Consider the following 24,885-nt stretch of genomic DNA (forward strand, 5'->3'; position numbering starts at 1 on the left):
CCCCCAGCTGGAGAACCACCCCTTTTCGACTGTCCGCGACTGGTTATTCAATATATTCGCAGCTACCCTGCGTATCTGGAGGCCCTGTCCTCCATCCGCAACCTGAGGACGCGCCATGCCGTGGCGTCAAGGGACCCACCTAACACGGACAGGTAGTTACTGGGAGAAAATAAAGATTGAGGGGTTGGGTGGAGGAGCGAGTGAAGGATTGATAACTCTGACCGATCAAATGAAATATTCTCGACTTTAAGTGACTAGGCATCTCAAGAAGGACTTGGACCCATTGGATTAAGTTCATTTCGTTTGAATTTAAATTTGAAAATGCTTCAGATTTAAGAATGTAAAAGAAATGCCGTTATATCGCCTGCTAATAGACCAGGAATTCAGAGATGAACCGAACACAGTGGCCGCACAGTATGTGGTGCGTACAGCTTTCTCTCGAACACCGGGAACTCGGGTTCAGATTCCACTTGGAGCATACATGTGCAGGATAATGTTTATGTTGTTCCGCGTGGGTGACCTTGCGATGAACTGATCCTCGGTCCAAGGACTCCCTCCAGTGTACGAAAGGGTTAGGCGCCTAGTTAAATGGCCCAGTGCAGAAATGGGGTGGCTCCAATTGCGGCCGAAATTTAGTTTTACAGTACTTCGTAATGCTGAATGTATCGGTCGAAGGACTGTGTGGCTTAAATATTTAATTAACTGTTACAATGAAAACTGAGCCACGCCAACGCGTGGCAGTAAACGAGTTTTTAACAGTGCTGTATCGTGACGTTTTGGAAAGTTTTAGCCAAATCACGAGACAGGGGGAGGTCTTGAAAATTTTCGCAATTGATCATATACGTCGTACAAGATAACAGCTACGCAAATTTGAGCTAGAATTATTAAAAGTAAGGAATACAAGAGGAAGGAAATATCATCTACGAAAACATGGTTAACTACAGCAGAGCTGTTTTTTTTACGAGTACAATACCTTATATTCTAGTTATATGTGATGATTTTTTTTTCAATGAAAGTAGCTAGCTTAGAGGTACAAAAGTTATGTTCCCTATCTTTAAGACATTTTTTCTCACTTGTCGTTAATGATAACTTCGTGAATGTCCCCAGAATTTGCACGCTGCCTAAATAAGAGCCCGCAAGTAATTAAAGTGTGTTAACACTTCTCGCTTGGTTAACTTGATAGCTTAGAATGTCACACACTCCATTCTCCCCTCAAGCCTTATACACTGAGTATGCGTTGCAAGCGAAATGCTGTAATGTGTGTTATGCAATGGTGTACTATCCCAAACTGCTAATACCACTGTTATGCCGTAGCACTTTCAGTGAAGAAGGCGGCTACATCGGTGGTTGGGTAGGAGCATGGAGACACCTGGGGCACGGCGTGCCTGAGCTACCTCCAGAGCGGTCTGCCCCCTGATCTAGTTAGCTAACTCTATATTCACGGCTTCTCTCTACCTCGCTAGACGTTTGGCCTCTGAAAAGGACCAGTATGGACTGGGTGACATTTAAAGGTACGGGATTCGATAACAGGTTATCAGGAAGGGTCTGCATTTAATTTAGCATATTTGCACTGGTTGCTGCCCCCGTACGGTCTCTAACTGTAAAAGTAGATGCTCGGGGAGGGAGTACCGGAAAAAACTCGACACACAGCGCTTAACAAGTGTGCGTCTGAAGTGTATTGAACTTGTTAATTCCATCATATTGGTCCTCATTCTAGGTTGGATCCTACTCATGCTCTCCGGCTGGTTACACATTGTGGATATACTTGACTCAGTAAGGCTGGTGCAGCTGCTCTGCCGATCCCATGGTGTTGCTAGGTTGGGCTCTACTCATACTCTGGGTATCTGGTTACTCAGTAAGGCTGTTGTAGCAGCTCTGCCGATCCCATGGTGTTGCTAGGTCGGGCCCAACTCATAATCTGGCTATCTGATTACTCAGGCTGGTGTAGCAGCTCTGCCGATCCCATGGTGTTGCTAGGTCGGGCCCTACTCATACTCTGGCTATCTGATTACTCAGGCTGGTGTAGCAGCTCTGCCGATCCCATGGTGTTGCTAGGTCGGGCCCTACTCATACTCTGGCTATCTGATTACTCAGGCTGGTGTAGCAGCTCTGCCGATCCCATGGTGTTGCTAGGTCGGGCCCTACTCATACTCTGGCTATCTGATTACTCAGGCTGGTGTAGCAGCTCTGCCGATCCCATGGTGTTGCTAGGTCGGGCCCTACTCATACTCTGGCTATCTGATTACTCAGGCTGGTGTAGCAGCTCTGCCGATCCCATGGTGTTGCTAGGTCGGGCCCTACTCATACTCTGGCTATCTGATTACTCAGGCTGGTGTAGCAGCTCTGCCGATCCCATGGTGTTGCTAGGTCGGGCCCTACTCATACTCTGGCTATCTGATTACTCAGGCTGGTGTAGCAGCTCTGCCGATCCCATGGTGTTGCTAGGTCGGGCCCTACTCATACTCTGGCTATCTGATTACTCAGGCTGGTGTAGCAGCTCTGCCGATCCCATGGTGTTGCTAGGTCGGGCCCTACTCATACTCTGGCTATCTGATTACTCAGGCTGGTGTAGCAGCTCTGCCGATCCCATGGTGTTGCTAGGTCGGGCCCTACTCATACTCTGGCTATCTGATTACTCAGGCTGGTGTAGCAGCTCTGCCGATCCCATGGTGTTGCTAGGTCGGGCCCTACTCATACTCTGGCTATCTGATTACTCAGGCTGGTGTAGCAGCTCTGCCGATCCCATGGTGTTGCTAGGTCGGGCCCTACTCATACTCTGGCTATCTGATTACTCAGGCTGGTGTAGCAGCTCTGCCGATCCCATGGTGTTGCTAGGTCGGGCCCTACTCATACTCTGGCTATCTGATTACTCAGGCTGGTGTAGCAGCTCTGCCGATCCCATGGTGTTGCTAGGTCGGGCCCTACTCATACTCTGGCTATCTGATTACTCAGGCTGGTGTAGCAGCTCTGCCGATCCCATGGTGTTGCTAGGTCGGGCCCTACTCATACTCTGGCTATCTGATTACTCAGGCTGGTGTAGCAGCTCTGCCGATCCCATGGTGTTGCTAGGTCGGGCCCTACTCATACTCTGGCTATCTGATTACTCAGGCTGGTGTAGCAGCTCTGCCGATCCCATGGTGTTGCTAGGTCGGGCCCTACTCATACTCTGGCTATCTGATTACTCAGGCTGGTGTAGCAGCTCTGCCGATCCCATGGTGTTGCTAGGTCGGGCCCTACTCATACTCTGGCTATCTGATTACTCAGGCTGGTGTAGCAGCTCTGCCGATCCCATGGTGTTGCTAGGTCGGGCCCTACTCATACTCTGGCTATCTGATTACTCAGGCTGGTGTAGCAGCTCTGCCGATCCCATGGTGTTGCTAGGTCGGGCCCTACTCATACTCTGGCTATCTGATTACTCAGGCTGGTGTAGCAGCTCTGCCGATCCCATGGTGTTGCTAGGTCGGGCCCTACTCATACTCTGGCTATCTGATTACTCAGGCTGGTGTAGCAGCTCTGCCGATCCCATGGTGTTGCTAGGTCGGGCCCTACTCATACTCTGGCTATCTGATTACTCAGGCTGGTGTAGCAGCTCTGCCGATCCCATGGTGTTGCTAGGTCGGGCCCTACTCATACTCTGGCTATCTGATTACTCAGGCTGGTGTAGCAGCTCTGCCGATCCCATGGTGTTGCTAGGTCGGGCCCTACTCATACTCTGGCTATCTGATTACTCAGGCTGGTGTAGCAGCTCTGCCGATCCCATGGTGTTGCTAGGTCGGGCCCTACTCATACTCTGGCTATCTGATTACTCAGGCTGGTGTAGCAGCTCTGCCGATCCCATGGTGTTGCTAGGTCGGGCCCTACTCATACTCTGGCTATCTGATTACTCAGGCTGGTGTAGCAGCTCTGCCGATCCCATGGTGTTGCTAGGTCGGGCCCTACTCATACTCTGGCTATCTGATTACTCAGGCTGGTGTAGCAGCTCTGCCGATCCCATGGTGTTGCTAGGTCGGGCCCTACTCATACTCTGGCTATCTGATTACTCAGGCTGGTGTAGCAGCTCTGCCGATCCCATGGTGTTGCTAGGTCGGGCCCTACTCATACTCTGGCTATCTGATTACTCAGGCTGGTGTAGCAGCTCTGCCGATCCCATGGTGTTGCTAGGTCGGGCCCTACTCATACTCTGGCTATCTGATTACTCAGGCTGGTGTAGCAGCTCTGCCGATCCCATGGTGTTGCTAGGTCGGGCCCTACTCATACTCTGGCTATCTGATTACTCAGGCTGGTGTAGCAGCTCTGCCGATCCCATGGTGTTGCTAGGTCGGGCCCTACTCATACTCTGGCTATCTGATTACTCAGGCTGGTGTAGCAGCTCTGCCGATCCCATGGTGTTGCTAGGTCGGGCCCTACTCATACTCTGGCTATCTGATTACTCAGGCTGGTGTAGCAGCTCTGCCGATCCCATGGTGTTGCTAGGTCGGGCCCTACTCATACTCTGGCTATCTGATTACTCAGGCTGGTGTAGCAGCTCTGCCGATCCCATGGTGTTGCTAGGTCGGGCCCTACTCATACTCTGGCTATCTGATTACTCAGGCTGGTGTAGCAGCTCTGCCGATCCCATGGTGTTGCTAGGTCGGGCCCTACTCATACTCTGGCTATCTGATTACTCAGGCTGGTGTAGCAGCTCTGCCGATCCCATGGTGTTGCTAGGTCGGGCCCTACTCATACTCTGGCTATCTGATTACTCAGGCTGGTGTAGCAGCTCTGCCGATCCCATGGTGTTGCTAGGTCGGGCCCTACTCATACTCTGGCTATCTGATTACTCAGGCTGGTGTAGCAGCTCTGCCGATCCCATGGTGTTGCTAGGTCGGGCCCTACTCATACTCTGGCTATCTGATTACTCAGGCTGGTGTAGCAGCTCTGCCGATCCCATGGTGTTGCTAGGTCGGGCCCTACTCATACTCTGGCTATCTGATTACTCAGGCTGGTGTAGCAGCTCTGCCGATCCCATGGTGTTGCTAGGTCGGGCCCTACTCATACTCTGGCTATCTGATTACTCAGGCTGGTGTAGCAGCTCTGCCGATCCCATGGTGTTGCTAGGTCGGGCCCTACTCATACTCTGGCTATCTGATTACTCAGGCTGGTGTAGCAGCTCTGCCGATCCCATGGTGTTGCTAGGTCGGGCCCTACTCATACTCTGGCTATCTGATTACTCAGGCTGGTGTAGCAGCTCTGCCGATCCCATGGTGTTGCTAGGTCGGGCCCTACTCATACTCTGGCTATCTGATTACTCAGGCTGGTGTAGCAGCTCTGCCGATCCCATGGTGTTGCTAGGTCGGGCCCTACTCATACTCTGGCTATCTGGTTACACAGTGTGGGTACACTTACTCAGGCAGGTGAGGCTGCTGTAGTCTCGCTATGGGGTGGCTCGACCGTTAGGATGACGACAGCATCTACCGTATAGACTTGCACTAGTAATATCGAGATGTTAACGGACATAGTGCCAGGTGGCACCTCCTTGAAATTATCTGTCGAACGGCACTTGCTTATCTCCGACGTAGGGTATTCAATATCTGACTTATACTCGTCAGCATTTCTTCGTACTATTCAATAAAGAGTAACAGTTTACTAGACTTTTCGCAACTGCTGGTTCAGCGTTTACAAAAGTCTTGCCCCTCGTTGGGCAAGGCGTGTTTCTTTGCCACCTTTCTTCAATGCCATAGTTCGACTGGGCGCCTTCGTAATTTTGTTGTCGCGCAGTGGAATACTGAACGTTGGGGTGAATAAGAGCACGTTATGGGTTACGGAATAGTCATGAATGATTAAGGGGACTGTTCCCGCAGATGTGAGGGTTACTACTCGAGCAGTGCTGCTCTAGGAACTGAATAAACCCGCAGATAAGACAGGCACGATAGCCATCCTTCAGGACTAGATTCGAAACGGTATTTACCAGATATAAAGCACAAGTGCCAGCGACTTCGCCATCTTTGGTCTTCCTTCTCAGGTGATAACGAGGAGGAGGTGGGTGGCGGATTATCATTGTAGAATATGGCGCGGAATAGTTTATTTTGATCTGAGTAGGGAAATAACTGCTAGTCAGGAAAGCTGAAAGGTAGGGAGGCAAGTGTGAATGGCGAGACGAGGTGTAGATAGGAGGATGATGCATAAAATGGAACGTGAAGAAGCAATGTTGGAGGTTGTATACTGAAATCAAGTAGTTCGGAATGAAATCCAGTGGTGAGCTGTTGTGAACACGGTAATGAGCCTCCGAGTTCCTACCCTCTAAATAAGGAGTATGATTTTTATGACCAGTTGAGCGACTATTAGCTTCGCAAGAAGGATTGTGCTCCATGAAATTAGTGTCATTATGCTTTATGTGGCTTATTTTATAACACCGGCAGTATATGGACTATATAGCTTCAAATTATAGGATGGTTGGTGAATAATGAATTGGAATGGATGTGGAAGCAAGCAGTTACAGCCTGGAGGGGCTTAGGAAAATCACGAAAACCGTACTCGAGTTCAGTATAGCCGGTATCCTGGCCAAGATTCGAAGCTAGCGCCTCATGAATACAAATAAGTCTGGAGCAGTACGGCTTATTATTTATTATCAGCAGCATTATCATAATCATCACCATTGCTTTCGTCGTTATCCTTGGTGTTATTCATCGTGATACCGAAGAAAATAAGAAGTCATCAGTATCTGTGTTTGAACATTGCAACATATTGCCATTCCACACACGCATCTTTTCAGTGGCTAATTGTATTCTCTGCTTGTTTCAGGCGCACACACCTCTCCTGTCAGGAGATAACAAACATGTAAGTACGGTATCAGTATAACTTTCAGCCTAAACCCTCCTTGCGTCTGACTGAAACAGCTCATCCATTGGTTGTGTTTCGAAATAACGATTTTACTGGCCCATCGTGTTCACTGCCGACGGTGCGAACGAATTGCTAGTAGAACGTGTGGCTGAACCAATGGGGGAATTGAGAAAACAGTGTTAACAGGGACATAGTGCGACATATTACGCATCTGATTAACAGTTATTCAGTAGATCTCGCATATTTTGGGTCAGTAAAAGAAAATGTATGTTTGATGTAGTTCCCCCGTTTAGGTCATTTTGGTTTTAAATTGACCTGAGCATTCCAGTCGTGCTATGGCCCTGGGGTCGACTCAGCCTCTAACAGAAATCTACCAGGAATCTTCCTGAGAGTTAAAAGGGCTGCCGGCGTGTAGGGCTGACAACCTCACCGCCATCTGTGAGCCGATTGTCTAGAAAATGTGGGAGCCTCGACGTCTCACAACCTTTTGGCCTTCACGGCCTGTTACAGGGATAGCTTTACCTTTTTACCTTTGATGTAGTTCAGGTCGGTTCATGCCGTTTCTGTAAGATTCATTTTAATATTATCCTGTCTTATATGGCTAACGCCAGGTGTAAGGTGAAAAACAAGAAGGATGGGATTGGTGGGTAAGCAGTACGTACGGACGGACAGGAAATGCACTCGATTTTGGGATATACATGTATTTACAAAACACATACATACGTGTGTGTTATGGTTATTACGAATTTATTACGTATTTATAATAACTGGCGACTATACAAAATCACCAGCTGAGAATGTACATAATTACCTGGTTATACAGAACTGCCCGTTAATCGCTGCTACAATGTATAATGCATAAATACACCTAGAATTAGAATTGAATTCTATCAAGTGCAACAGTGTTTTTTAATAACAAAATGGAGCTTTCACATTTTTCGGCCAATGATGGTCTTCATCGCAAGGCTACCAACGCTTGAAGGAAATGCTTCACTTGTATTACGTGTATGTGTTGTCGTGTAAGAGTTAAAACACTAGTATCTAAATATGTTTTGTTAAAAATAATAGAATTTTCGATTGATTAAAATCTTGCTGTGAGTCCCATGACGGTCATGTTGCGCTTGATGGAATTCAGTACTAATTGTACTTGCATGTCATAGAGTGCAGCCGGTCACAGTAGCCACGTGGTCTAAGGCATGAACTGTCTTCGCTCGCTCGCTCGTGCGTTGGGATCGTGGGTTCGAATCTCATTCACGGTCGGGATGTTTGGTGTGTGTGTTTATTCTGTATTTGTGTTGTCCTGTGTTTAGGTAGCGGCCTTGCGACGGGTTGATCACTCATCCAAGGAGGCCTACCGTCTGTTAAAATGATTACGGAACTGAATAAGAGGTCTGGGGCCTGAAAGGGCTGGAAGAGCCAACGAAGAGAAGTTAGATAATGCAACGGCTAAGGACACGAACTTTCTTGTGGAATAGGCACGTTAGTAGTCCACATTTCTTCGTATTCGGGACATAGCCGGTTAAGAATTCGGTTTGGAGACCAGATTTTGAGGTTTGGTGAGTTTCCTAAGCACTCCCAGGCAAAATCAGTAAAACAGGCTTATCTTCTACCTAAAATACTTCGTGCTTGCTTTCTTCCGCATTATTTCCACACTATGCAGATTGTTCAGTATCTTTCAGTAAGTCAGGAAGCTGTGAGTGTTGCTGGACAATCGGGATTCAATTCCTGGCAGGCCCAGAGATGTTCCATCGCGTTACTCGAGGCCCACTCGCCCTGCTATCCTTTGGCTACTGAGCATTTTTTTTTCGGGGATTAAGCGGCCAGAATGTGAAGCTTACTACTCATTTTCATCTAGTGCCGAGGTTGTGTGGACCTGTACATTCACCACTCCATATCTCGTGTCGTGGAGCTTAATTAAGCAGTGGGACAACTTTACCTTTAGGCTCTTTTCCTCATGCAACACATTCTCCATGCCTGTGTAACGCATAATAATGGGACGAGCAGGCTCGTTTCTTACGTGTAGTTGCTGTTGTAAGCGCGTTTGTGTAGTCAGCGAAGGAGTTTGTATGTTAAGATGACAATTAAGTACTGTGGCGACAATGCGAATTCGCTTGGGGCCCGCTGTATTACTCGCACGTTGAACGTCTTACCGGTTTGATGACACTACTTTAGTCAAGTGCGCTTCACAGCAGAACTAGACGTCTTTGATGCGTAGTGTTTACCATTGTTTCACTTGAGGTTGTTTGTAACGTTTTTGCTAGGGTGAGTGGCGGGGTAGGGGGTCTTCGTTTTAATATCCGCTACGAAGGAAGGAATTGCTTGTTCAGAAGTCTACCTAAGCGCTTGAGTTTCTGAGACAAGATGTAATATCCGGTCTTTCATTGTGTGTGCATAACAGATGTGTAAATTGGCTTACCTTCGTAGTTATTGTTTGGGTTCATACGCGCGATGTCCGGATTCCGTTATGGATCCCGCTATTTCACGGCGCCACCGCCTCAGTGGTCAAGTGGTCCGAGTTTATGGCTACAGATCTAGAGGCCCCGGGTTCGATTCCCGGAGCTGCCAGATTTTCTGAGAAGTTGTGGGTCTGGAACGGGGTCCACTTAGCCTCTCGAGAATAATTGAGGAGCCATTTCAAGGAAATAGCGCTTCCGGTCTAGAAAATCGAGATTAAAGGCCGTGGGTATCCGTTCCGCTAATCACGCGACACCCTCTATCCGCCAAAGTTGGCACTAACTTCGCCGACAAGCGGCGGTCGCTCGGTCGGTATAGTTCGCTTGCGGACTACAGGTCATGGAGTTTGTATTTCACGGCGCTTCAGTAACTGATGACCTTATCAGTCATATGATGAATCTGACGGGACTGATACATGTAGGCACTCTTGAGGTCAGTTTGAGTGACTGAAGAAAGTCGAGAAGTGCCCCAGTTAAGGGATTCGCTGGTCGCTACTTACCGAATATCTCCCGAATGCCAGTAGGACGTGTTGGCGCTGTGGCTATGCACTAAGTGTGATTATAGAACGGGTAAATGGGACGGTAAAGTTTTCCTTATGGTAAATTAAGGACCATGCTATGACTTATGGGGATGGAGGTACCCATTGAATAGGAGGCTGGGTGGGCCCCAGAGCCTGCATGGACGACATAAGGAATTTGACGGCGAACTAAAAGGAACACTAACAGACACGTTTGCAAGCATGGGTTTAAAGTACACGTCCACAGACATTCTCCAGTGACTGATTTAGTTTAGAACCTGAAAGGTGAATTTTCTGAAATGTCAGCCCTCTTTAAGTGTACATAGTGTAAGTGTAAGTGAAAACAGTCGTCGGAATGTGTATAATATTGTAACACGTATCGCTAGGCAACGGCTCGGTAAATACATTTCCTAGGTAACACAGTCAACTATAAAACTTCGTTTACTAGGGTTTTGATACGCGCTATGTAACTCTAAGCGATTAAAGGCCGATATCTACTACAACGAGCCTAGAAAGCACAGTAACAGCGGAGAACGCGATAACTCTGCTGCTGAAGGAGGTGATCTCCATGCGGTTCTACCAGAACCTACCTTAGGGATAGAATACGACAGAACACAGAAGAAGGCAGAATAGGACAGAAGACAAGAGACAAGGAGAAGTCAGAGAAAGAAGTCAGAAGTGAAGTCTTTGTTGTATGAGTTGTCACCATTGTTCTTAGTTACGAAGTGTTATAGTTACGGTAAGATTGTGTTACAACTACTTGTAGTTCCTCCTGTTGAATATTCAGCAAATCGCTTCATCTAACCCGGAACCAATTAATTACTTGTCGCGTTACCAGGATACATAACAATATCTTTGTCAGACCAATGCAGTGAGACTAAACGTTCAGCTATTTTGGCCGATCACAAGGTCGACCTCTTGGAGGGTATAGAAGAAAATTGTTAAGTCTTTATTGGTTTAGAGAATTAAGACGCATATTAGCAGACAGTAGGCGAAGGAATACGATGCTTTGCTAATAAGCTTAAAAAATGTAATCTGTAGCTTAATATTTCAACAGTAAGGCTGTCTTAGGCTGTAACATAAAAGTACAGGCTGTTGTATTATTTATTAATTTACCGTTCTATAGTTCATGAAAAATATTGTTTAAATTCTAGTTATTTATTGTATTCGCCATAGCTAAACGATTGAGAGTCACTAACAGATGGTTTGCCCCGCAGTTGTCATCTTCCATACACAGATGAAAGTTTTTACGAGTAGTTGTTCTTTTCCCTGTTGGTATTTCAGGTCTTTTCGATCTTTAAACTCATCTAACATAGGATATTTTGTAAACTCTTTCCACACAGCCAGCCGAGCAAGTTGTCTGAAGTGGCAGTGCTTCTGACTTTTATTCGTGAGTTGCCCGCTTCCAGTCTCTAACCGGGTCACCAGTTATACAGACAATGGTCTTGCGGTTATTCTCAGTCCGTGCAAGTAATGTCGGCAAGTACCTTAGGTTAGACCACGGTCACTTCCTTCGACATAATTCTTTATTTATTAGTCACTATCGTCCAGTCATTCGACGCTTTGTAGTCTGCCCGCTGGCGTCTTCATTTAATAAACTACGAAAGGTACCCACACACAAGAAATCTGTTGTTAAGAAAAGACAAGCCAGAAAGTCATAAATATCCATGTTTCAGGGATATCAGAATGCACTTTGTGTGATCCCGGTGTGTAGGCAACTCCTCTCACTGCGCTACCATATCTCAGGGATGTTAGAGTGCACTTTGTGTGATCCCGGTGTGTAGGCAACTCCTTTCACTGCGCTGATATGTCTCAGGGATGCTAGAGTGCACTTTGTGTGATTCTGGTGTGTAGGCAACTCCTCACTGCGCTGCCATATCTCAGGGATGTTAGAATGTACTTTGTATGATCCCGGTGTGTAGGCAACTCCTTTCACTGCGCTGCCATGTCTCAGGGATATTAGAATGCACTTTGTGTGAACCCGGTGTGTAGGCAACTCCTCTCACTGCGCTGCCATGTCTCAGGGATATTAGAATGCACTTTGTGTGAACCCGGTGTGTAGGCAACTCCTCTCACTGCGCTGCCATGTCTCAGGGATATTAGAATGCACTTTGTGTGAACCCGGTGTGTAGGCAACTCCTCTCACTGCGCTGCCATGTCTCAGGGATATTAGAATGCACTTTGTGTGAACCCGGTGTGTAGGCAACTCCTCTCACTGCGCTGCCATGTCTCAGGGATATTAGAATGCACTTTGTGTGAACCCGGTGTGTAGGCAACTCCTCTCACTGCGCTGCCATGTCTCAGGGATATTAGAATGCACTTTGTGTGAACCCGGTGTGTAGGCAACTCCTCTCACTGCGCTGCCATGTCTCAGGGATATTAGAATGCACTTTGTGTGAACCCGGTGTGTAGGCAACTCCTCTCACTGCGCTGCCATGTCTCAGGGATATTAGAATGCACTTTGTGTGAACCCGGTGTGTAGGCAACTCCTCTCACTGCGCTGCCATGTCTCAGGGATATTAGAATGCACTTTGTGTGAACCCGGTGTGTAGGCAACTCCTCTCACTGCGCTGCCATGTCTCAGGGATATTAGAATGCACTTTGTGTGAACCCGGTGTGTAGGCAACTCCTCTCACTGCGCTGCCATGTCTCAGGGATGCTAGAGTGTACTTTGTGTGATCCCGGTGTGTAGGCAACTCCTCTCACTGCGGTGCCATGTCTCAGGGATGTTAAGAGTGTACTTTGTGTGATCCCGGTGTGTAGGCAACTCCTCTCACTGCGGTGCCATGTCTCAGGGATGTTAAGAGTGTACTTTGTGTGATCCCGGTGTGTAGGCAACTCCTCTCACTGCGCGGCCACCGGAGTCGGCGTTTATCTTCTTACCCTAATGAAATTGAGAGGCGGTAATCTGTAGGAAACCTGCCGACAAATTTAATTATGGTGTTCGAGAATTTACGAGTACGCCTTAAGTTTCATATTATACTGATCGATACCTCATGCTGATTATTCAAGCTTGGCAGAATGCCCCCTTTCAGTTGGTAATTAATTTTCCTGTTGGGAATAATTATTTTGCATCCTGATTTACAAGTATATTGTGAGACGGAGGAGTTTGGAGGTTTCCTGACGTACTGCCTTGTGTTCTGATTACCGCACTCCATCACTTAATTTGTGATGGGTGGTCAATAATACGGCTTTAATGAAGAATCGACTAGGACACCATAGCAATACATTACTGCAGCCCCTACTGGAACAACAACAACGAAGAAGGCTAAAGAAATTATGGCCCGCAGATCTACTTGATGGTTAGAGGATCTCTCATTGGAGGAGCCCTCATCACGACACAATAAGCACACGAGGACGGTGTTTAAGTTAGCAAATTAGCTAAAAGAATGTATTTTATTCTGATTGCTAATAAATATATATATATATAAAAAAAAATGAAGAATCGAATCGTGCACCCGCGGGCTACACTGATATGGCTTCCAGGGCCAGTAGCATGTTTCAGTTCGTAAAGCTCTTTATTATTAGCGGGGACCTGCGTTATAGGTAATTGACTATACTGCTCACTGCTATTAGCTTTCCAGAGATCCCCCATTCTCGCCTCCGATGTCCCTTCCATTTTGTGATTGGAAACCATATTATGAAGGTTTGATACAGGATAATACTAGGAAGCTAACACATTTGTTCTCCTTTGTTGTCATATGTAAATTTGCATAAATACATAAATCTCGCATGTGTATTCGTGTTAAAATCAACGTTGCCATGCACAGGGGTTAGACATAATAATGGAAACATTACAAATAGTGTACATATTTCTTTATTAATATAGTGTTGGACCACCTTTTTCCTTCAGTACAACCGGAGTCCTTCTTTGAATGGACTCATACAAGTTTTGAACAGTCTGCAGCGGAATTTTATACCGTACTTCTTGGAGAACATCTTGAAATTGCTTTAGAGATGTTGGAGGTGGGAACTTGTTCCTCACTGTAGTCTCCAAAACTGACCAGAATAGTTCAGTGATGTTCAAATACGGTGATTGTGCTGGGCAGGCAAGATGTTGAAGTTCACCCTCCTACTCTTTAAACCGTGACTTAACAGATCCAGCTGTGTGAATGGAGGTATTGTCGTCTTGGAAAACATTATCGTTTTTCGGAAATACTGTTTGGATTATGGGATGCCCCTGATTATCCAACCTGTTCGCGTACTCCGTTGCTGTAATACGGTCACGAAGGGCAATAATGGGACCAAGATACTGCTTCTCAAACCGTCACGGAACCTGTCCCGTGTTTCACAGCTGGAACCAGGCATTCCGGACTGTAGGCTTCCTTGGGTGTTCTCCAAATGTATACTCGTACTCTTCCTGATGTAGGGAACAGCGTGGAGAACAAATCATCTGACCATATAACGCGTGTGTTTCCAATTGTCTGATGTCCAGGTTTTATGGTCGTGACGCCATCGTTGACACATCTGAACTCTGCTTCCCGTAATCAGAGGTTTAGCAATGGCAGCCGTACTGTGGATGTTGGATTTGTGAAGGCTCATGTTGGACAGTTTTTGTGGAACCAGGGTCTGCAAGATGAATGTTCTGTTCTTCAGTAGTTGTGTGATTTTTCGAAAGAATCCTTCTCAATGTACGATTATCTCTTTACGTCAGTGTTGATTTTAGCCCACTGTTTCTCTTCGCTCATGTTGCCTTCCCATGATTGTGTATGCCCACGTAACCTTAGAAACTCGCTCTCGATACACCTAGTAATGTGGTAGCTTTGGCACAGATGCTCCAGCTCAACAACGATCTGTCCTCTTTCAAAATCGGACGTGTCTCCCATATTCCGGTTCTCTCTCACGGACTGTAACTCAGTACATCACTAATGCACTTACGCGAGCACTACAGAGTGTAAACAAACGGAAGAACATCCAGTGTTGACAACTCAAGTTCTTTCAATGTAGCCAACACAAACAAATCCTGTTCTCCAATTTCTTAGTGTTTCCATTATTTTGTTCACCCCCTGTAGTTTCTGTCTTGAAGCATAGAATGTTATGTACGCACTCTTTCAACGCCTGTATATTTTCTTGTATTATAACTTATATTCTTGTGTATTTTGATGTAGGTTATTTATAAATTACGTTTTTGTGAAGGTAAAAATATTTGGTTTGAACTGTCAAGGTATGGTAGAACAGGCTACTTTTCACCGACTGTATCACATACTAAAGATAATCAAGGAATATGAACTATAGTAAAAGCAATATGTATCATTCGCAGCATGTCAAGTTTTAATTTTTTTTTATTTCTTACGGGAGAGGATTTAGACATGGATTATATTAGTGAGTTCTTACGTAGTAACTTGGCCAATGTTGCGAGACAATAAGATGCATAACTCACACCGAACTGAAATGTAACCCATAATAATGGCGGAAACCGTTTCCACGGAATACAGAACATTCGGTATCAGATCTTTTTTTCAAACTTTCGTGCTCGAAACTCGTAAGATTTCGCGGATCTCACCTGATAGGGCACATTGTACGGAAAAACTGTTTGGCTACTTTATGACTCTTTATAGGTTACTGAATTCACTTTGAGACGAACGGTGGGTTTTATTATAAGGAAGCATTCAGATCAGTTATTTGCAGTGACTAAGGGAACGCTCTGGAAGAACTGACCATGATGAAAAAGGATGCGTAAGGATTTAAGAACTCTCTACTACCGAGGATGCTCTGGAAGCATGTTGGCTTAGCAGACCTCAAATTTATATTCTCAAGGAATTTGAAAGCAGACTGAATTTGGGGAATGCTCCCTGTTATCATTCGTACAGTCTTTAGTTGTCAGCCTTTTATTTACAGACATTAAGATAAAAATATACGACAACCACAATTTTATCTTTTGATTTGTATGGTGTAAAACTTTGGTTTCTCGCCGTACGGAAACGACACAACGTGATGTTGAGAAAAAAATTTCTAAAGGGAAGAGGCAAAAGGGGAATGGAGGAAATTGCGTAACAGGCAGCTTCGTTATGTGTAGACCGTATGTTTTACTAAATCAAGGAGAATAAGTGGGTGAGTCTTGCAGCATGAATGGAAGAGATGAGAAATGCATACAAAAGTTTACTCGGAAAGCGTGAAGTGAAGGGACCACTTGGGAGATTTAGGCGTACATGGGATGATAATATTAAAATGAGTACTAAAGAAATAGGATGTGAGGATGTGGGTGGACTGGACTAATCTTGAAGGGACCAGAGCGAATGAGGCGAACACGGGATGATAATATTAAAATGAATACTAAAGAAACAGGGTATGAGGATGAGGACCAGATTAATGTGGCTGCGGATGGGAAGATCCAGTGGCTGGCTCTTCAGAACATAGTAATTAGTCTTTGGGTTACATAAAAAGCTGGGAATTTCTGTATTAATTAGCGACGATTAGTTGCCTAATAATGACTGTTCCGTGATATTGCCTTGACGAGTTGAACTTCGAATGGTTAAAAATGGCGGTGAAGCTTGGAATGCTGTTCTGAAGTAAACATGGAGGTCATGTATTTATTGACTTTCGCTTTAGTTCTGTACAACCACCCTTCACCTCTCAGCTCCGTGATGAAATTGCCCTGTGTCTCGGTCGGAATTTGTTCCTAGTTTCGGAAGAGTTGGGTTTCAATACAGGTTAGTAGTAATTTGCCTAACTACGTGACTATGCGCATCTGGAATGGGTTCTCTGTCGGTTGATGTGAACTTCAAATGGAGAAAGCTACACGTCGAGGCAGGGTTTCTTCTGTTGTGCTGGTCACTTAGACACAACTTTCTCACTCATTATCGCAGTTTAACAAACCTTGGAATGACGTTACGCCCCATAATTTTGACTGCGAGACCCAGAACGTGATATGAATGTTAAGATGGTCACGAATGTTGAAACAGGAAAGAGATCCACCGACCTTCTGCGATCGAGTAGGCCTGGTCACAAACTACCATGGGGGAAGTAAGTAAAAAAAAAAAAAGTAAAGGTATGCCTGTAACAGGCCCTGGAGACCCATAGTGTTGTAAGATGTTGAGGTTCCCACATTTTCTAGACAGTCAACTCATAGATGGCGGTAAGGTTGTCAGCCTTACACGCCGGCCGCCCCTTACTCCACAGAATATTTCAAGAACATTCCTGGTACTCATTTCTGTTAGAGGCTGAGTCGACCCCAGGACCATAGTGCGGCTGAAAGGATTAGGTAATTTGAAAAAATCCACCTCATCGGGAATCGAACCCTCGACCTTCCGGCTTGTAGCATAGTGCGTCAACCAACTACGCTACCGCGTACCGCCACCATGGGGGAAGAGGCGTTTCTAATTGTGAAAGAGCAACATGGTGCGAGGGAAATCTTAATGATAACCATAATGTTACTGAGAGCACACATTTAGAGGAAACGGCAATTGGGATGTACGCATTGTGTGCGATTTTTCCTCTCCTGTCGGCTTTGATGTTCTCATGCAGCAGAGAGAAAGCTGCAACAGACTGGGCTATCAATAATACGAAAAGACAGTACACTAAGTAGAGTTGTGGGCCGCGCCATAGCTTAAGCAGTTAGTCGCTGGCTTCCCGTTCGCGGCGGCCCGGGTTCGATCCCGGGTCAGGTCAAGTGGGATTTGTGGTGGACAAAGTGGCTCTAAGGCACGTTCTCTCCGAGTACTTCTGTTTCCCCTGCCAATCTTCATTCCACCAATTGCTCCACAATGACCCTCACCTATCATCTGGGGCTGGTACAAGAGGCCAGAAGTGGTCGCAGTACAAAGGACTTAGTCCCACCCCACTAGCAATAAAAACAAAAAGTAGAGTTGTAAGCTATATTATTAACGTGCCAGTCAACTGCATAGCCATTTAATTTACTTTTTTTTTCGTTAAAATAATTGCTGTTTTAGTAATAAACCATTCCCTGTGTCTTAACATTTTATGTCATACGAGTATATATGTAAGGTAAAGCCATCCCTGTAAACAGGCCATGGATGCCATTAGGCTTGTGAGACGTCGAGGCTCCCACATTTCCTAGACAGTCGGCTCGCAAAAGGTGGTGAGTTCAGTCTTACGCGCCGGCCACCCTCTACCCCCAGGAAGATTTCTGGTACTCATTTCTATTAGAAGCTGAGTCGATCCCAGGGCTATAGTGCTGCTGGAAGGATTAGATCAATTGAAAAATCCAATGGCGTCGGGAATTGAACCGGCGACCCCCCGGCTTGCAGCATAGTGCCTCAACCAACTACGCTTCCGCGTGCCCCAAATAGGTAAAATAGTTTAATTAATACCAAAGACACGTAAGAGCCATAAAGCCGGTCATGGTATCCGAGCGGTCTAAGGCATATACTGTCTTCACTCGCTCGGAACCCGGAATCGTGGGTTCGAATCCCCCACACGGAATGGATGTTTGATATATGTATGTGTTTATTCTGTGTTTATGTTGTGCTGTGTTTAGGTGGAGGCCTTGCGACGAGCTGATCACTCGTCCAAGGAGTCTACAGTCTGTAAAATGACCATGAAACTGAAAATCAGAGGCCAGGCCCAAGGGGGCTGTAGAGCCAGTGGATAAACGAAGAGCCATAAATTCCAGCAACTTGTTTCTCTTTAGATAGAGATCATGTCTTGGCATAACACAGAAAAAGTAATATCATTTTAGCACTTAAAATGCGCTTACACTTACGGTTATGCAATTTAGTTATGAGTGCGAACTTCGGTCTATAGCTGTTTACAAGTTATGAATTGCGAATTGGGTGGAATTAGAGAACTAATTACCTGCCTAACTACCTGTCACTCGGCGCTACAGCCCTGGATGAGCCTTGGCCTCCTCTACAACCAGTCTCCAGAACCAGTGCATGTTGCCATAGGAATGGACCCACGCATGATGACCGGAGGCTGGTTGTTAGGTTTCTGAACAAAATTCTTTTTACAGAATGAGTTGTTAGCCTCATGCCCAGCCCCCAACCTGGAGGACCAGGGTCTCTCCCTTAGTCTGGACTCTACCCTTTGACCTTTCCGGCATATGTGACATTACTGGTAGTTAAACTACCGCCGGCATAGCTCTCCAGGTCACGGAGTCACGCAAGCCCCACCACCATGACAAGGTGGCGAGATCTTTGGGGGATAGAACTAAGTAGTATCTAATTTTATTGAATTTTCTGGCGTTCACGTGGTAGGATCATGCGATATATTGAACATTATCGGAAACGGTAAACAGTTTGTACATTTATTCAAGGACCGTCCAAGCGAGAGTGAGGCGCGTTTTACGCTGAACTAAGTTGGTCACATTACTCATTGTATTTTAGGTTCCTTTAACGACGATTTGTGAATGATGATTTGGCAGGTATGGCGACTAAAACGGCCATGGAATGCCAGTATTCAGCTGGAAGGAATGAAGAAGCCCACGGAAACTTTGCCCCTAGTAGTTCGCAGCCAACACAATTCGTACCAAACATGGTGGGCTTATGACTTATAAATGTCACACGCTTAATGCAATCAACCGAGATAACTTAATAAAGTAACTTTCTGTGGACTGGACCACTGGGATTTGATTATGTGTGGATGCAAGGATTTTTCTGTTCACCATTACGACCAGACCGGCTCTGGGGCTCGCTCAGCCCCCGGTTCATTAGGCACCGCGTAAAGCAGCCGGGTCGTGAAATAGACTGCTCACCTCCTGTTGTCTGGCGTTAGAATTCCTGCAATTTTATTCCATGCCTCATATAGGCCTAGACACTGAAGGCGTGATGCGTGGTACAGAAGTAACTTAATTTTTTATTTAAACGTCTATGTATTAAGTCCGTCAGTAATGCAACAATCATTAAAATATTCACCATTTAACACTAACAGATGTTTCGGCCACAGACGGCCATCATCAGGTGTTTCAGTGCGTCCAAACTGTTACTTAAAATGACATAAATAATTACCTAAATTCATTACAATTTTTCTATTAAAATCTTTCGTAAAATCCTATTAAATCAAAGCAGTGTAACAGTTTGGACACATTGAAACACCTGAGAATGGCCGTTTATGACCGAAACATGTGTTAGTGTTAAATGGTGAATATTTTAATGATTGTTGCATTATTGACGGACTTAATACATTGACGTTTAATTAAAGATGTGCAACAGGATGCTGAAATACAGAATTATTTTTTATATTTACGCATAATATTACCTACCTGGTTTGGGAATGCGAAAATTAAGCTTATTAAAAGGGTGGCGTACTTGGTTGAGGCACTATGCAAAAGTCGGAAGGTCGCCGGTTCGAGTCCCAATGAGGTCATTGGATTTTTTTAATATTACATAATCCTTTCACCCTCACTATGGCCCTGGGGTCGACTCGGCCTCTAACAGAAATGTACCAGGAATCTTCCTTTGGGTAAAGGGCGGCCGGCGCGTAAGGCTAACAACCTCACAGCCTTATGTCAGCCGATTGTTAGAAAATGTGGGAACCTCTACGTCTCACAACCCTATGGGCCTCCACGGCCTGTTACAGGGATGGCTTTACCTCTTACCTTTTAGACGTTGGGCCGCGCCATAGCTCAAGCGGTTAGTCCGCTGGCTTCCCACCGCGGCGGCCCGGGTTCGATCCCGGGTCTGGTCAAGTGGGAATTGTGGGGGACAAAGTGGCGCTGGGGCAGGTTTTCTCCGAGTACTTCGGTTTCCCCTGCCAATCTTCATTCCACCAATTGCTCCACAATCAACCTCACCTATCATCTGGGGCTGGTACAATAGGCCAGAAGTAGCCGCAGTACAAGGGACTTAGTCCCAGCCCACTAGAAATAAAAATAATACCTTTTAGACGTGCTATTTTCTGTAGTAACGAAATGTAGGCTATATTAGGATTTCGATCAATTGAATTATTAATCCAAGTTTTATTTTGTTCGTGGTTTGATTCGATCTCTCGAGACAAATGCCGGGATAGGACGTCAAACTAAGCCACGAGCTTATCCTTCCTTCCACGTCCCTTGCAATCAGTGAGGCCCTGTTCACTAACCCCCTTGCTATTCGACCATATCATAGCCCGAGCTACTGACAGTGTCGTTATATAAGCACAGTCTTCATAGTCATTACCGGACTTCCCAGTTTGCAGAATGCTGAAATTTTCTCCTTTGCAGACCTCGTGAGTTAATCGAACAATTCGCATCCTATACACACATATAATAAGAACTCTTAAATGAATGTTCTGTGGGCCTGCTGAAGACGTAATTAGCTTACTCGGAACTCAGGTTCACGAAGATTTCCATGAACATTGGTTCTGTCTAAGAGTTTCCTTAATATTATTCCACCATCTGTGCGTAGTTGTCTAAAATTATCTCTTACAGCCAGCTTTCGCACCCAAATTTTGTATGTATTTCTTGTGTTTGTCATCTGCATTGCTTTTCTATAGCAATCTCATTGTCCTTGATTTAACCACCCCACCACTGTTAGGCCAATATGATAATTGTGCAGCTCCTCATTACGTAGTACTTTTTTTTCAATATTTGTTGCTCTTTTTTCTTGAGAGCCAAGGCAGCAGATATTTTTCTTTACCACTTCTATAAAGATTCTGTGGTTCACACAGTCAGCGATCTAATAAGGAGTTTTGCTCCAGATGCATAAAGCAGCCGAGGTGTAGAATGTGTCCATGTTTCGTCAGCGACTTCATGACCACTATTTCCCTCTATAGAGTTCTGTGATCCGTTGTCGTGCCTACATGTGACATAGCACTCTTGTGCGTGTGCTGTCAGATTTTTTGTGAAGTATCAGACGTCGGTATGCACCTTCGGAAGCCAGGAACAAAATTAACAAATGACTTACGGCCAGTGTTGTTTAGAGCTCGACGGCGCGGAGCGCTGAAAATAAATCCCGACGGACTTTGGGGTTCTTGTGTTCACCTTCTGTCTTATGTACAAGTCATTGTCTTTAGAGAGACGAGCAGTCTGCCTTAACGATTTTCTCCCCTCCCCACAGGTGAATGGTGACGCGGAATGGGAATACGAAGAGATCGTACTGGAACGAGGCGGCGCAGGTTTGGGGTTCAGCATCGCCGGTGGCACAGACAACCCGCACATCGGCGATGACACGGCCATTTATATCACGAAACTCATCCCCGGCGGGGCGGCGGCGGCTGACGGCAGGCTACGCGTTAACGACACCATTCTGCAAGTTAATGATGCGACAGTGGTGGACGTGCCGCATGCCGCGGCGGTGGATGCCCTCAAAAGGGCTGGCAATGAAGTCAGACTGGTGAGTGGCGCCCAAATCTTCTGCTGGATTTTACTGTGAGAACTTCTAACAATTAATTAGTTTAGTCACATTTTGTGTTAAAATTGGTACGTCTCGCATTGGTTAACGCGTCCTTCGCATCCAAGAGGCGTCCGCTTGTCTCTTGGCTATTGCACCTGCTATCTGTATTGAGACAGTTGTTATCTCGCCCTCTCCGCATGGACGCCAGAAATAAATAAGCTTGTAACGGCATCAGCTTATAACGTTTCCTAGCCCATCCATTATCCTCCCATCTCATTCAGTTCAAATCAGAAAGAACGCCTTAATACTTATTTTACTTCACAATGAGTACTTCTTTATATCCTTTGTTTTTTTATGATAAATAATGTATAGTGGAAGGTCTGATAGAAACGCTGACTTCGTTAGAAAGGGTTTTGAACAAATGAACAAACCATATCAGTATGCAGACTTGTTGAAACGCGAGAAAATGATAATTCTGTAATTCTGCTGCAGTATGTCCGAAGACGCCGCAGTCCAGGCAATGTCCGTTTGCTGGAGATTGAGCTGCTTAAGGGCACGAAAGGCCTCGGGTTCAGTATTGCAGGTGGAATAGGCAACCAGCACATACCAGGTGACAATGGCATCTATGTGACCAAGATTATGGATGGTGGTGCGGCGCAGATTGACGGTCGGCTGTTGGTCGGAGACAAGCTGGTCGCAGTCCGCAACACGCCGGTAATTATTCACACACTGCATGTCATTTATCTGAGAACTATGCTGTGAAAAATATTATCTGCACTTATAGGAGAATGCAATTAGCCTCTTAAAGGTAAGTTAAATTTATTTTCTTACATATGTGTACCGTGCGAGTTCTTGCGTAAGTAGATATAAAGTGCTGATGTTAACATTGCTTCAGTCTGAGGCAAAGGTAAAGTNGCTTATAGGAGAATGCAATTAGCCTCTTTTAAAGGTAAGTTAAATTTATTTTCTTACGTATGTGTACCATGCGAGTTCTTGCGTAAGTAGATACAAAGTGCTGATGTTAACATTGCTTCAGTCTGAGGCAAAGGTAAAGTTGTTCCTGTGCTTAATTAAATAAGCACTATGCCTTGAAGGCGTATGGTGGAGTGGATGTCTAGATCCACATTTTCTTGACCTCGGCACTGGCTGGAGGTGAGTGGTCAGCTTCACGCCCCGACCGCTTTACCTCCTGGGAAAGAGCCCCCGGTACCCATTGGATAGGAGGTTGGATAGACTCCAGAGCCGATCTGGACAATGTGGAGAAGAGAAAATTTTTTACCCTACAGAGACTCGAACTCGGACCCCTCAGTCGTTCACTCCTTAGTTACTCGCTATAGCGACTATGATATCCCATTCAGTATGAGGTATGCTTCAGAAATTGGTTCTGCTCTCATTCCATCTTATGCAATGTAGTGTTCTCCCACAGTTAGTTTCCGCCAGTAGCACTTAGTTTGAACTCCTTTATTACTTTCTTAATAACTCTGACCATTTGGTCTATATAGACATTACTGTAATTTGTAATCTTATTCATAAATTTGAGTTTGTATTATAAATATAGTTAGCCAGTTAACCTGAGATTCATCCTTCAAGTGTAAATGATGTTGTGGGTGATTGTTAGATTCATTATAATGTAAGTGTTTGCAGCAGGTCAGAACTCTTTTGAAAATAATAAAAGTGAATAACTGACAGTTTTATTTAATTATTTCAGCCAAAAGGCGCATTAACTTTTGAAATCCTCACAGCAGTGGTTGTGAAGTGTCCTGTCTTGGGATATAACACTATATAGTCCATTGAATGTCGACTGACATTTCAGAGGAACATATTTCATCCGTCTTCATGGTTGAACAGTAAGCTAAGCAGATTTCTTGCTTGGTTTACCCTTCAGCCCTGGAGGTGGAGACACATTCTTCTGATGCATCCGTTGACTTTCAACAGACTACATGTCATATCCCAGAAGACAGGACTATTTATCATCCTAACTTGGTGGCATAATATATTATTGGAATTCAAGGTTTAAGTGCCAGTTTGATGTTGACGTTTCAATGCGTGAATGCATGTGTATGTATACTGAGTTTTACTCATTAGACTTGTGGACAACATAGTTATTGAATATGTTAAAAATATTTGAAAGACGATACAAAAGAGAAGGAAATTCTAAGTTGGAACAAAATTTGATAATATTTCACATCTGGTTCCTTCTAGCTTTTATGTATTATTAACAATTTACAGACTGAAGGTCTTTTAATTGATATATAAAAATTCAATTGGAAGAAACATATTATACCTCCAGTACAAAGACCAACCAGTCAATGCTGTTGAGGGAAACAAACGCTGTTCTTTGTGAGAACCATATGATACAGATACACTCTGCAGGCAGAATACAGAGTTTTAGTATGTTAAAGCAGGTATTACAGAACCATGGGGCTTTAAAGGGTTGATAGAGGTATGTAGTGGCTGCATGTGGGAACCACTAACATAGTGAACCCCAGTGGTTTTAAAATTGTGGTGTGCATGCAGCTTAGGAATAAGAATGCTTGTTTGTTTTTTGGGGTTTGATGTGAAGGATATGTAGCAAATTGTTGTGTTGTGATGTTTAGTAGTCAAATACCATAGCTGCAGGCAAAATAATGTTGATTGGAAGCATGAGAAAAACAGTCTAAAAAACTGCTGTTGAATATGCCAGGCCTCAGTAAACATTAGCAGTGTTATGCAGTGCTGTAAGTGGGGTGGTTTGTGCATAATTTGGGATTAAGCGAACCTCCAAACTGATACCAGTAAAATCTTACTATATCTTAAAATCTTCTCTGTAACAAAGACCCAGCCTATGATAAGGAAAATCCTGAGTCCCAGCAGGAGAAATTACAAACACACAGTATGCTTAAGTGG

The 24,885-nt window shown here is 45.1% G+C and overlaps 1 protein-coding gene across 1 annotated transcript in view; it reads left to right on the forward strand.

The window, feature by feature from the left end:
• The window catches only part of LOC111864055 (disks large 1 tumor suppressor protein), a gene marked incomplete in the record, with an annotated part of 824,637 nt that overhangs the window by 656,688 nt on the left and 143,064 nt on the right, over positions 1-24,885 (forward strand). Inside the window, 3 exon segments of the mRNA XM_033751308.1 lie at positions 6,781-6,816; positions 21,724-21,999; positions 22,492-22,713. Of these exon segments, the coding sequence (XP_033607199.1) occupies positions 6,781-6,816; positions 21,724-21,999; positions 22,492-22,713 (534 nt within the window).

This window comes from Cryptotermes secundus, unplaced genomic scaffold (genome assembly GCF_002891405.2).
Source record: "Cryptotermes secundus unplaced genomic scaffold, Csec_1.0 scaffold655, whole genome shotgun sequence".
Classification (NCBI taxonomy): domain Eukaryota; kingdom Metazoa; phylum Arthropoda; class Insecta; order Blattodea; family Kalotermitidae; genus Cryptotermes; species Cryptotermes secundus.